The 13,318-nt window shown below is 50.2% G+C and overlaps 1 protein-coding gene across 2 annotated transcripts; it reads right to left on the bottom strand.

The window, feature by feature from the left end:
- Positions 1-2,317: 2,317 nt before the first annotated feature.
- SHOX2 (SHOX homeobox 2) lies at positions 2,318-10,661 on the bottom strand. Of its 2 annotated transcripts, none has more exons than XM_087818357.1 (5): positions 10,299-10,661; positions 7,070-7,278; positions 4,593-4,650; positions 4,191-4,279; positions 2,318-2,656 (listed from the first exon to the last, which is right to left on the bottom strand). In XM_087818357.1, exons 1-5 carry the CDS (start codon positions 10,639-10,641, stop codon positions 2,363-2,365), a joined length of 993 nt encoding a protein of 330 aa, XP_087674483.1. In that variant the 5' UTR covers positions 10,642-10,661; the 3' UTR covers positions 2,318-2,362. The 2 variants fall into 2 exon arrangements, with proteins under 2 accessions (XP_087674483.1, XP_087674484.1); XM_087818358.1 differs by having other exon boundaries at positions 2,318-2,620.
- Between the last annotated feature and the right edge of the window lie 2,657 nt (positions 10,662-13,318).

The raw sequence follows: 13,318 nt of genomic DNA, 5'->3' as shown, positions 1-13,318 counted from the left end.
CTTGCCCTGCTCCCGAAGTAGGGTCGCCTGCGCTCTCCCGGGAGGGTCGGCGACCTGGGCCTGAGCGTCTGTTAAGCTGCGATTAACCGCGGTGAACTTCGCGCCGCGTGGTCCCGCTTCCCTTGCTGCCCAAAGTATCCCCCAAATAAACTTCAAGGGTCAAAGTGCAGCGAAATGAAGAACCCGAGTCCAGGCTGGGGAAGGGGGTTATTCTATTGTTATTTTACGTAGTACCTGTTCCTTTATTGGCTTGGCATGCAAATGAGCCCGGTTTCCAGGCCGCGCGGACGCAGTGGGGGCGGGAGCTTCGCTCGGCGCCGTCTAGAGCCGCAAAGCCGGGGTTCTCGCGGCCCCTCGACTGCGGAAAGCGGGGCTGAGGCCGGCGCTTCCCCAGCCGCGTAGCCGGCAGATACACATGCATCAAAAAGGAAGGAGGAAAGACTATCTCGGATAGTTTAATAATAACAGGAACAAAGATGACGCGAACCCCATCAAATGAAACAATACTATTTTCATTCAATTGATCGCAAAGTGTCTTCAATGAATAACTTGGCACTTATTTAAAAGGCTTAACAGAGGTGAAACCGAAACATTTCGTACCGACAACACATCATGAAATAACAGCATCTTCTTCTGTTTAAAATAACTTAATACACTAGAAAAAATATGGCAAATATAAATAATTTGTTTTCACGGAGAACAAATAGTTACAAAGCTCAACCGCATACCCAAGTTCAGTTAAAAGAGCTTTTCCTCTTTCTTGTAAATAAGAAGGGGGAAAAAAAAAACCGAAAAAACTAAGGCGGCTTTCTGGAGCATTGGGATACAGACTGCTCAGTCCAGGGTACCCCATTTTAAACAGCTACATGAATTGAAACAAACAAATTAATATACAACTTTGTGAGATAAAATGCAAATGTCGAAAGTCAACCATCAGTTCACACATTATAGCCAAAATAAACTTTGTTTGTGTGTATCAACATATTTTACAGAAACCTAGTGCCTGTATCTAGCTGGATGCCGTTTAAGGTGGGTGTGACGGGATAGAGGGGGGAAATAAAGCGGGATCCTCACACAGGACTGCGGGTAATCAGCAAGGGGGTAACAAGAAAGGGGGGAGGGGACTCTCGCTGAGCGCCAGCCCCGTGCCAGGCACCTTGTGAGGCGCCCACCTTCATCATTTCATTTGGTCGCCTTGTTTTCTCTTTCCCCACATTTTCTGCCCGCCTCCGCTTTCTGGGGACAATCAGAGTGTCGAGTTTTTCCCTTCCGACTTTTTTCTTTTGTCCCCCAGGATCAAAGACGGGGCAAAAGCATATAGAGAGAGATATACATCAATTTCCAGATGCTTTTGGGATTGTTTTTCGTACTGATGATGAAAATGAATTAAGTACACGTGAGTAAAGCAGGGAGGGGGGAGACACCGTCAATGAAATAAAAGTAACATGCAAACCGGAATTTACTGCCAGCCGTCTGGACAGTTCTGCCATAATAATTTCCTCAGAGAGATCACTGTCTGTGGTATCATTTTTTTTGTGTATTAATATTTTCTTCTCTCCTTGTTTTTATACACTCTTCCCTCTTCTTGCTCTTCCATTCGTGGTGGTTTTTAACTCAAAGCATCTGATTCAACGTAAAACGAGGCCCGCCTCTCTTATCAAATTTCTCGTATTAAAATGAACTTCGCAGAAAAAGGTCAGTTTCAAAACCTGTGAACTTCCCAGCTGCGCACTCTTTTTTAATCTTAACTCTTTAAATAAGTATACCTCTTCCTTCTGTTTGCCTTCTTAGCCCATTGGGGGGAGGGTCATACACTTTAGGTTGGTAACTCCCCTACACCCCATTCTCTCGAAATAATACGTCCGGGTTATTTTTCCATATTTTTAAATGTATAAAATACTTTAATTTTTAATTTTTTTTGTTCCTTGGTTCTCCCTCCGATTTCAGCTTCTTTCAAATAGCAATAAGAAATAAGTTCCCTTTCTCTTTTTCTGTTTGTCTTTTTTACTTTTTTTGTTCATTTTTTATTAACAGGATTTTTATTTCTGCGCAAGAGTCCGTCGTTGCAGCTTTGCCAAGGGCACTCCCACGTCCAGTCTCTCTCCCGACTTCCCCGAACCCGCCCCACCGAGCTGAATTCTAGGCCCTTGGGAAGGCGAAGGGTCAGGAGCCTCCAGCTGACGCGCCCAGCGGGGGGCGGGTCCCCGCGGAATCCTGCCCTCGGAGGCCGAGGTGCTGAAGCGGGCGAGGGGCGACCAGCCAGGCGGCAGGAGGCGGGGCTCCGGGGCGCGAAGGGTAACGGAGAAGCAGCGGGGCGCGGGGGCGCGGGGGCGCGCGGTGGGCGCTGGCGTGGGCGTGGGCTTCACAGACCCAGGGCGGCCGCGTGCTTTTTGGCTTTCAGTCTGAGATCCGCGATGCTGGAGTTCTTGCTGGTGGTCTTGGCGGCGGCGGCGGCAGCCACGACCGAGGCGGCGGAGGCCGAGTCCGCGGCCAGCGTGGCCAACGGCAGTCCGAAGGGCGGCGCCGGGAACATCATGTAGGGCGCGTGCGCGGCCAGGTGCGGGTGCAGGTGGTGGTGCGCGTGCGCCACGGCGCTGTCCAGCTGCAGCTGCGCCTGAACCTGAAAGGACAAGGGCGTCACGTTGCAATGACTATCCTAGGGTGACAACAGAATAGAAACAGAGCATTAACGGCGTCCAGCGTGGCTCGGGGGGGGGGGGGGGGGGCGGGGGCGGGAAAGGGGCGCTTGGCTGACCTTCTCAGTTTGTTACTGAGTCTGGGGCGCCACAGGGATTCTCCAGTGCCCCCGAGTCTCTGCAGCTCACTCAGTGCGGCTGACCTCCCTGGGCCCGGGGGACACGCAACTGCGAGAACGTGGCCGCCCCTTGGGGAGCTGAGCCCATCAGAGGGCGACATTGCTACTGCTATAAAACATCACCCTCCTCAAAATAACAGTGGTGGAGTGACAAAACGGGGCGAGGGCCAGTTACCCCCCCTCTCCTGATGTTAACACACAGCCTACCTCACTATTAAGCACTGAAGTACCAACAAGCAAACCACCAAACTTTGCCGGTCACTTAGGGAAGCTACTGCATCTTCATCACAATACGCACAATTGTTAGTACTTCTAACTGCTATAAGAATTACCTGAGGACCTTGTTTAAATGCAGATTCCGATTCATAAGGTCTAGGTTGGGGCCTGAATTTCTACCAGTCTCCCAGGTGCTGCTGATGCTGCAGACCTGCAGATCACCTTCTGAGAAGTAAGGGTCTCCTTTTAAGAACCCGGCCTCTCTTTCTCCAGCCATTCTTTCTGGCTTTCAAAAGCCTAGCATCAAGATACCAGAGTCCAGCGGTGCCAAGAAAGCTAAGATCTCTCTAACACTAACCCTCAATACATTGGTGCACCCATGTGTCTCTCCAGTCCAGGGCACTGGCAACTGAGAGCTAATTCATGACTTCACAGTCCTACCAAGCAGGGGTCCCGGCTGAGGATGAGGTAGGTCAGGCACTGGTTGGGAAAGGATTGCACCCTTAGGCTTGGAGAGCGGGGAGTTCAGAGCACTGAGATTTCCCAGGATTAAATCATTGCTGCAGGCTGTCCTTTTAAACGCAGTCTTAAAGGTTTCTTTATGGTTAAGAAAGGCATTGCAGAGGCAGGGCATCCCTGGGAAGACCAAGGCAAGGCTTCCTTCTCTACTAGAGATGAAGCTTTGTTTGTTGACAGCTTAAAAAAAAAAATCAAGTCTGAGTTGGGAGTACTTTTTATTTCCTTTTCTTTTGTCAGAGACAGTTAATGTGACTAAGAGGTAGAAAATACCTAGAAAAAATATTCAGAGAATTGTCTCAGAAACACCGTAGGACTAACCTCTGTATTGGATCTGACAAAATCTTAATCAAAAGGCTTTTCCTTCCTCTCCCCAAACTCAAGCTTTAGTGCATTTTTAAAGGATTGGTTACTACCCTCAGGCCTCTGGGGGTTTCCCACAAGGACAGAAAGGACTAGATGGGGCCCCTCACACTCTATAGGTTTTTAAAGGGGAGAAGGTCCACTATATCGTCTCAAAACTTGATTCCCCAACTGCATGGACACCAACACTGGGGCTCAGAGAGGGGGGATGTTCAACAGTTCAAGCAAACATCCAGGTCTTTTTACAGTTAAAAACAGGTTGAAACTGGGCTGTACTTGCCTGCTGAAATGGCATCCTTAAAGCACCTACGTTGACATAGGGTGCAACCCTACAAGCTTCAAACTGACTGGCAGCCCCTATGAGGACGCCTGCAAAAAATGGAGGAACAAAACACAATAATATGAGATTAATATTTCCAGCATTGTTTTCTAGGATTCCAAATGGTACCAAGATAGAACTAATTCCTTTGGAAATAATCTGTCATCTTCCTAAACTACTACTATAATTAAAATAAATGTAATTTTCTCCCAAACTTTAGGACTCTCATTAACTGCCTTCACAGCAGATTTTTAAGTAAGGACCATGGTTATCTTTGAGAAGACTTTTCTGTATTTGTAATAACAATATCCCCCATTCTCTTTTTACTTATAATACCAAATGTTCTTTGTCTGAGAAGCATACCTTTATGGAGTTGATTTTCTTGTTTTCTACATTTAGCTCTTCGATTTTGGAACCAAACCTATAAATTGGGAGGAAAAATTAAAAAAACCTAGATGACTCAGAAATTTTTTAAAATTACAAAAGTGTGATGAAAAAGTAGTAGTGCTTTAGGCACGCATTAGGAGATGTAGCAAGCAATCTTTGAATTAATAGAACAATATCCATTTCCAAAATTAAAAATGTAAGTTAATGACAAAAATAGATAGATTTCATAGACTTTTGCAAGATAGTTTATTGATAAATTGCTATTAGTCCTGGTTTCAACTTTCCACAATCCAGAGTTCCCAAGGCCTAAAACTCTCGCTGATACCTGATACCAAAGTGATAATGGGTTTAGATGTTTGCCCAGTAAGACCTGAGACGAATGTGCTCATTAATAGCCTGTAATATTAATTAGCTTCATCTTCAAGAAAAACCAAACACCAAAGCAAATAGTGACTCTTTTTTTCCTGGGGGCTGAGGGAGGGGATAAAAGTGGGGGAAGAAGTAATTAGTGTCATAAAAGCCTCACTACAAAGAAGTTTAGAATTTCTCTGTTCCTCCGTGCAACAGAGTGTAACACAGTAGCAGAATAATTGTGCTATTATCATGATAATCTAATTTGCTTCTAAAGAAATAGCCCACGCTCACAGGGTAGCAGAGAAGAATCCAGAGGATAGCTCAAAAAAAATTTATGTAAGTATGAAAAAATAAAGGCCAGCAATAAAATTCACTTCTTATGAGAAAAAAATTAGAATGTTCTGGGAAAGTGGGTTGGGGTATGAATCAAGTAACTCCTGGATACTATCTTCTCCCAGATATTACCTTCTTAAATAAGCCTGCCAACTTTTAGAGACAATATGACAGATTTTTTAAAATTCAAATAAAGCTTGCTTTTTTGCTCTAATACAGCATTATGTTCCAAAAATGCAGCATATTGACTGATTCCCAAATTAATATTAAAAAAAACATGAAAGTAAAATATTGCTTCTGAGCTTTGTCTTGTTTTTAAAAGCAAGTGTCATAGTCAATGTAAATCTTCAAAAATCCCCCTGCCATTTAGTGTAATAGAAGGGTAGATTTCATGCCAGGGTGGCATCCTTTGTGTAACTCACATGGCCTGAGGCTTCTTGCCTCTTTTTTCCCCTAGTAGAGTTGGAACTGAGATACTAATGCTCATAACTGTAATAATTATCATCAAGTCTTTAAGGGGCTGCTGAGCCTCTAGAGATCTCAGTATACAGAGCAAAGCAGGAGAGGCTTAAAAAGGAAGGCTCTGCTGTTGATCCTGTGATGACCAAGGCAGCCTATTATTACTTTTCCCCTTCAACTCCACTGCTGTTTTTGTCCTGATCCTATTACAAGATGCGGGGAAGCCCCATAAGAATTGCATAGTTCGCTGCAGATGGTGGTCTCTGCGCCCAGAGACCCAGGGAGTATCTGTTACAGTGATACTTTGTAACAGCTGCAGATGTTCAGGCCTAAAACTGCTCCATGTGTTCAAACAAATAATGACCATCATTTTCTCCTATTTTACTATTTGAGCTAAATACAATCTGAAACATTTAAATTTGTTCTCCATAAACCTAGGATATGTATGCATGTATGTATATAAATTATCACCTTAACCACCCCCAAGCCTACTTTTGCCATTACACTCACCCTTGAGACCAGTAAAAAACAAAACAAAACAAAACAAAGTACTCCAACCCTAATATCATTGGGTATGGTATTTGCTGGGGGTTGGACTTTGAAAATGTCAACATTAAAATCTGTGGGTTGTTTTAAAATCAAGTTTTTGTAGGTTCAGGTTCGCTGCCTTGGTTAAGTGAGGGAACAAAGAGTGACCAAAATGCATTTATTTCTCCACTGTTTCACACACAGTTTGAGATCGACTGCTAACGGCAGACTGTAAATTTCTGCATTTAACAGTTGCTAATTTTCTTTATAGTCTGTACATCTATAAACCTAATTGGCATATCCGTTTGGCAAACCTAGACCCCAGAGCAGACCCTCAAGGAAACCCAACTCCAGCGAACAAAATATTCGTTGTAACTTTTAAGGCATCCAGAAGATAAAACGTTTTCTGTGGTATTTTTTTTTAAGGCTTATAAAAGTAGGCCCATTAGGATTAAACCACATTAAAGGCATCATGAGGCGAGGGGGGTGTGGTTTATAGAAACTCTGGGAGCAAGCCCAGCACAGCTTTCTTCTGCTGGGAACATATGTTGGGATAGGGGAAAATAAAGAAAGGGGTGTGTGTGTGTGGGGGGGAGAGTTAAGACTAAGATCTACTTTAGAAAATAATACCTCCATTAAAGACACCCCTTCCTTTCTCACCTCACTCCAGTCCCTGGAACCTGCGCCCTCCTGCGTGTCCCAAAAGCCGCCTCTCCAACCCCAGGCGTGCCCCTCCTCCCCCCCCTGGGCCCTGCCTCGACCTCCTCACAGCCAGGTACCTGCACTCGGGCCTCCGACAGTCCCAGCCGTTGGCTCAGTTCCTCACGCATGAAAGCGTCCGGGTAGTGGGTCTCATCGAAAAGCCTCTCGAGCTCATTGAGCTGCTCCAAGGTGAAATTGGTCCGACTCCGCCTCTGCTTGATTTTGGTCTGGCCTTCGTCATCCATCCCTTTCGCATCCTCTTTTCGATCCCTCAGCTCTGGGGACACTGGACGGGGGCACCACGAACAGGACCACACGTACGTCCACGCGTGAACACAGCAACCCACACAGGCGTGCGCGCACACAGAGAGAAAAACACAGCAAATCCCATTAACCAGATTTGTCTCCAGAAGGATGGAGGGTCCTGCCCCCTCCCAAGGTCCCGTCCAGTCCCTCACCCGGTCCGGAGGAAGAGGGTCCTGGAGACGCGCAAAGATCAACTCTGGGCCGCAGCGCGCGGGCAAGAGGGCCTTCACCACCCACCCTCTCCGCGACTGTGGCCTCAGCTCAGCTCACGACCCACCCCCGCGGCTCCCTGCCCTCCCCCGCGAACATCAAACCCATTCCACTCACCCTTTCGCCCATTCACTCTCTCCCACGCACGCACAGAAATCAAAAGCGCGGCGCCCCGCCCGTGACCGAACGCAGACCCGGCAGAAGGGCGCGGCGAGGCCACGCTCTGGTCCCTCACACGCGCCATTCAGAGCGCGCTGGGCCGTTCTCAGGCCAGCTCTGCCCGCCGGTGGCTCTGTCTCTCTCAAACTTGCTGGTTTAATTTGGTAACATTTGGGCCAAAGGGTCGCAAGCAGGAGAACAAGACCCTTGTGCTGCGCGCGTTCCAGGGAGTCGCATCCCCGGGAGCTCGGTGCTGACCCAGGGCTTGGGCCAAACCCTGCGGACAGCCCACGGGCCGCCAGGCAGTCTCCATGCCCCCTCCCCCCGGACCCCAGGTGGCCCGAGCAGGGGTCCACGCCATGTTGGCAGCCTGGAGGGCCCGCCGCCCAAGCCGGGCCAGAAGGCGAGAGGCAGAAAACCAGCCTCCGGTGGCTCGCCGAACTGACCGCTGCCTCTGTTCTCTCCGCGTCTCTCCCCACTGGAAAGGCCGACTGGACCCTAACCGCTTAAACCCGCAGAGATCAACAGGTTCAAGCGGAACATTCGCGATCCTCGGTTTCTATTGGTTGCTCAAAGCCTTTTCATGCATCCACCAGCTCGGATGTTTAATAAAATATGCATTTTTCTGCCCTGGGCTTGCACACATCCGTGGCTACTTTCCTGTCCTCCCTTCTCCTCCCTTTAAACACAGGAGCTCTACAAATGCGAGCATACAGAGGCACCCAAGGGTTATGGGTATATACAGGGGCGGGCAAAAGTAGGGTTACAGTTGCAATGCAAATAAATAACACAATTAATTAATAACAATACAAAAATAAACAGTGTTTCGCGTGCTCACGACTAAACCTACTTTGCCAGCCTCTGTACATCAAGGCCCAGGGGCAGCGGTCAGGGCAGCCCTGTTAGCAAGAGGAGCTGCCCTCTGCCACCTTCATCCCCTGCGCCCGAGACGGAGACTTGGTTTTTTTAAAGCTGAGTTTGGATAGTCAAGGCTGTTTGCAGTTTTTCTCAGCCCAGGTTCCAGATCAGCATGGGAGTTCAACATCATTTCCGGAAGAGCTGGCCTGCAGAGGAATTAATACTTGCCCTGCGCTTGGAAACGAACAATCCCAGGGCTGCGCCTGCCCGGGGCGCGGACCCTAACCTCGCGGTCTGGCCGCTGGGGTGCCCGGGGCCCAGAGCCGCGGCTGCAGGAGGCTGCACCGAAGCGCCAGGCAGCTATGCCAACACGCTCCCAATTCAGGAGGACCGGGGCCGGGCCTGGGGGAAGAACAGCCTCTAGGTCCCAGCCCAGCCTGCCATTCTTACTACGGCGATCTTTAGCGATGCCAGCATTTCTAGTTCTCAGAGTTCGTTTTGTGGACATGTGTCCTTCCTCCTGGAAGGAGGTCAATAACGTTATAGCAAACACCCGTAACCAAGTTAATAATAAAACATTTTCACCAGTAGTGCAATAAAATTTAAATATGAAAACACACTCTTCAGATTCTGCCAAAGGGGTGAGAAGGCTGTTCATTTTGTGTCATCCGCAATGAATACCTCTCAAACTTTTGGGACTTCAAAGAAAAAGATGTCCACGTTTCCAGTTGATTAATAGACTTAATATAGTCTTTATTTCGCCCCCAAATTTCCACTTATTGGCCTAAACAGGAACAGACCGTGTTATAAACAACTTAATTGCTTGCTTAAATATGTGATTCTACGCATGTCACATATTTTCTTAATTGGAAAAATATGGCAGCACACCAGTTACTGCAGGGACCAAGTGCCAAATTAATTTTATTGTTGAACTCCTTTGAATTGGTGCAGCACGGTCCACCATTTAGATAAAGCCGCTTCCTAACACTTTGCGGGCACCAAAGGATTGTCCCCGCACAAAACCAGGGTGCTGGCGGCGCGAAGCGGTAGCGGAACTGTGTCCGCGCTGGAAAACAAGCCAACGAGCCAACAAGAGGAGCCCAGCGCGTCTCCCAAGAGAAGCAGCAGAGGCCGGACCTCAGCTCGCCTCGGCCTCGTCCTACCTTCGTAGCTCAAAGGGAATGGCACGTTTGGCCCCCAAGATCCGGGGATCCGGGGATCCAGGGACCCCGGGTTCTCGCGGAGTTGTGGCGGTTTTAGCGGCAGCCCGGAGCCCGGGGGCGACCTGGGGGTGACATTTTCCGCCTCTCCTCTGGCCTTTCTCCCTTCTTTCCTCTCTCCCCTAGGAAAGGGGTTCCCGCAAACTCCGCGCGAGATGCGAACCGCACTCCCGCCGCCCCGCCGGGCCGCTGCCAGCCCCCGCCCGCGCCCAGCCCCGCGAACTTCACCACTCGCCCGCGGGCCGTCTGCGCCGAGGCCCCTTCCTCCCGCCGCTGAAACACGCGTTTGGGTGGAACGGGAATAGCGGGGCGCCTCTGGGAAGGGCGCGCACGGACCCCACACGCCCCCCTCCCCACAGACGCTCGGACCCCACCCACGACCGCGCGCACAGCCGGACTCCCACCCCTCCACCCTCCCTCGGGCTTCCCCACTGGGGCCCGGGGCCCGCTCCGAGCCCCGTCCCCCGCCTGCCGGGCCTCGGGGTCCCCTCCGGCCCTAGAGGAGTCGGGAAGGTGGGAAGGGGGCCCGCGCGGCCGGGGGTCGGGCCGTTACCCTCGGTGAGCCGCGGGCTGCCCGGCTCGCGGCTCCTCTCGGCGGCGCCCATGTCCAGCTCGCGGGCCGGAGAGCGCCCTCCTCCAGCTCCCGCGCCCGCTCCTCCTCCCGCGCCGCCTCCGCCGCCTCCGCCTCCGCCTCCGCCTCCCCCGCCGCCGCCTCCGCCGGCCGCCCGGACTGCCGGGCTGCTGCGGTCGTCGCGGCCGGGCTCCGCGCAGCCGCCGGGCTCCTTGGCCCCGCGCAGCGGCCCGCTCTCGAGCACCTCGCGGTAGGTGATGGCCTCTTTCTTCTCCTTCACTTTCTGGTCAAAGGACTTGGAGACGAAGGCTGTGAGTTCTTCCATCGCCGCGCGCCCGTGCGCCCCGCGCTCCGCCGCTCCGGCCCGGCCCCGCTCTTTTTTTCCTCCTTCGTTTTTTACTGCTCCAGCCCCCCCAGTAACAACACATCAATGGGGCAGGGGGTGGGGGGCGGGAGGGGGAGGAGGGAAGAAGGAAAAGGGGAGCAGAGAGAAGGAGGAGAAGTGGAGGGAGAGATAGAAGTCGAGGAGGAGGAGTGGGGAGGAAGAGGGAAGGGCGGGGGCCGGCCGGGGACGCGGGGGAGCTCCCCCGAGCGCGCCGGGTCCGCGCCGAGATCTTTGACGATTCTTCCTGCGGAGAGTTCAGATCTGATAGCGGCGCGGCGCTGGAAGTCTCACTATTTATACTTCGCAAAGGCGGCCCCTTGTTCTGAGTAAATTACCTCCCTTCGCAACTCCGAGGGAGCCCCTTCCCGGGAAGCACCCGCGCCGCTACCTGGGGTGGGGGTGGGGAAGGAGGGGGAGGGGGAGAGGGGGAGAGAGACGGAAAGAGAGGAGGAGAGAGAGAGGGAGAGAGAGAGGGAGAGGGGGAGAGAGAGAGAGAGAGAGAGAGAGGGAGAGAGAGAGCGCGAGCGCGGGAGAGGGAGCCCGATTAAACTGGAGCCCGGGCGGGCTGGGTCTGGAGTGGGAGGGCAGCGCGGGGCCCGGAGGGGGGCGGGAAGAGGCAGGTCCCCGGCCGTCCGCGCAGCCAGATAGCCTCGGCCGCCTGCGCACTTGGCCATTCATCCAGGATTGACAGGAATCCCTAATTAATTTAATTAGGCGTGGATTTTTGCGTCCGTGTCAAGACTTAGTTAAACACCGGGGAGCCGGACCTACTCCGCCGGGGCGTGGCCAAAAGGAAACTGACAAGTGCGCGGCTTCGGGAGTGAGACCCGCATCGCGACTCCGCGCCAGACCCGGCGTCCGGGGCCGCGTCACTGCTCGGCCCCGCACCGGGGTCCCGCACCCCTGCCCGCGTCAGGCGCGGGCGGCCGCGTGCGGTGTCCTGACCCAGGACTGCAGCGCTACGTCCCGGCGCCAGCCCCGCGCCGCCCGCACCTCGCGGCCCGGCGCGCTGGCTCGCGACCCTCCCCGAGTCAGGGTCCTCCGCAGCGCAGGCGGCTTCCCGGCCCCCGGGGCTGAGCCGGGTCTTCCCCAGCCTCCCCGCCCGCGGGAATTCGTCAATCACCCCACGACTTGCGTCCCAGAGCCCAAGCCTGCTCCGCTACGGACAACCCCGCTCCAAGCAGCTGTTTCCCGACAGATTCCATTTTAAAGTGTTTCCTTAGCGCCTGATCCAGGACAGTTAGACTTCGTTCTCTCTTTGAGGTTTCAGGACCCTCACCCCACCTCCCTCGTAACTAACTCCCTATATCCGGACCCCTCCCAGAAAGGACCGCAGGAGCTCTTCTTTAGCATCCTAATAAACGTTCTAGTTGATTTCTTGATTTTGAAAAGCAAGCGATTATCCTTCTTTGAGTTTGAAAAAAAAAAAAATCAACGTTAAGTTTGTGCCCCTCTTTATCTTATTTATTGTGGACCATTCATTCAAAAAGAGATGCTCGCCGGGAGAAAGGTCTCTCGCTCTCTCCCGGGACAATTTTAACCGAAACAGTTATGTGGAAGGAATGTCTATATTCCTGAGTCATACGTATTGTGTAGGACAAAGCTTGCTGTGAGAAGTGTGACCACAAATGTATCTAACATAAAAATATTTACATGCGGAAAGTTATATTATTTGAGCGTGTAAACAAATATACCTCTTCAAGTGAATGTTAATAAATGTTAATACAAGCTTTCTGATGTTGAAGGTACACCTGTTCATTTTCTTAATCTAATACTCTTAGTAGAAATAAAAGCAATTACAAAACTTTAATATGTGTATCTTCTACCCATTTGTAAGGCAGCAGCACAAAGTTAACATAATTTGGGAAGTTCCACCAAAGTAACTGAAGCACTGGTAAAAGAGAACACAATTAAAACTTAATGTATTAGTGTTTCTAGGATACATGTAAATAGAGGCTATACATAACTACACCACTCTTTAGAATAAAATGTTCACACTCTGCAAACTTAAGATGGAAATCATACTTTTAAGAAATATTACTTTTCCTTTTTTTCTCTTGAAGTTATCTGCTGAAGCTATCTTTTGTTCTGAAAATATTTCATTTATTACTACTTTTAGGAGAAATAATTAAGATCTTTATGTTTCCAGTGCAATAGCTTTTAGGTATTAATGAATTATACTACTGCTTGCTTTTTTTTTTTTTTTTTTGTTACACTGCAAAAGAGATTCAAATATTCACACTTTACAAAGTTATATAAATTTAGGAACATGGTTTTACATTTATTCTCGAGTTACTATTTGTAACCACTTTAATTCTGATATTATCAGAGGGGAATAACCATAAAATTTTAATCCTTTATGAAAATCTGTTTTTAAGGTTATTTAGCAGAATGACCAGAAAGAGCTCTCAAACTGAGGTGTTCAATACTATACACAAGCAGCTCCAAAATAACCATTTTAGAAGTCTGGTCAGGAATCAAGAGACTCACTAACTACTTTTTTTTACCATGACTTCTAAGTGTGATCTTAAATTCCATCCACTGAGCTTGAGGGAAAGATGACCACTTTAAAGGTAATCAGGGAAGGCTCAGACAATCATTGCGATTCTCACCAAAT

This window comes from Miniopterus natalensis, chromosome 6 (assembly GCF_054644295.1).
Source record: "Miniopterus natalensis isolate mMinNat1 chromosome 6, mMinNat1.hap1, whole genome shotgun sequence".
Classification (NCBI taxonomy): Eukaryota; Metazoa; Chordata; class Mammalia; order Chiroptera; family Miniopteridae; genus Miniopterus; species Miniopterus natalensis.
This window is presented reverse-complemented; position numbering and strand designations above follow the sequence as displayed.

Bases quoted from the DNA above. Each gene is read 5' to 3' on its own strand.
- SHOX2 (XM_087818357.1), bottom strand. From the start codon at position 10,641: ATGGAAGAACTCACAGCCTTCGTCTCCAAGTCCTTTGACCAGAAAGTG. The intron at 4,280-4,592 runs GTATGCTTCTCA...CATTTTTTGCAG, and splicing joins AGAAAATCAACTCCATAAAG to GCGTCCTCATAGGGGCTGCC. The intron at 2,657-4,190 runs GCAAGTACAGCC...TTGTCACCCTAG, and splicing joins TAAGGATGCCATTTCAGCAG to GATAGTCATTGCAACGTGAC.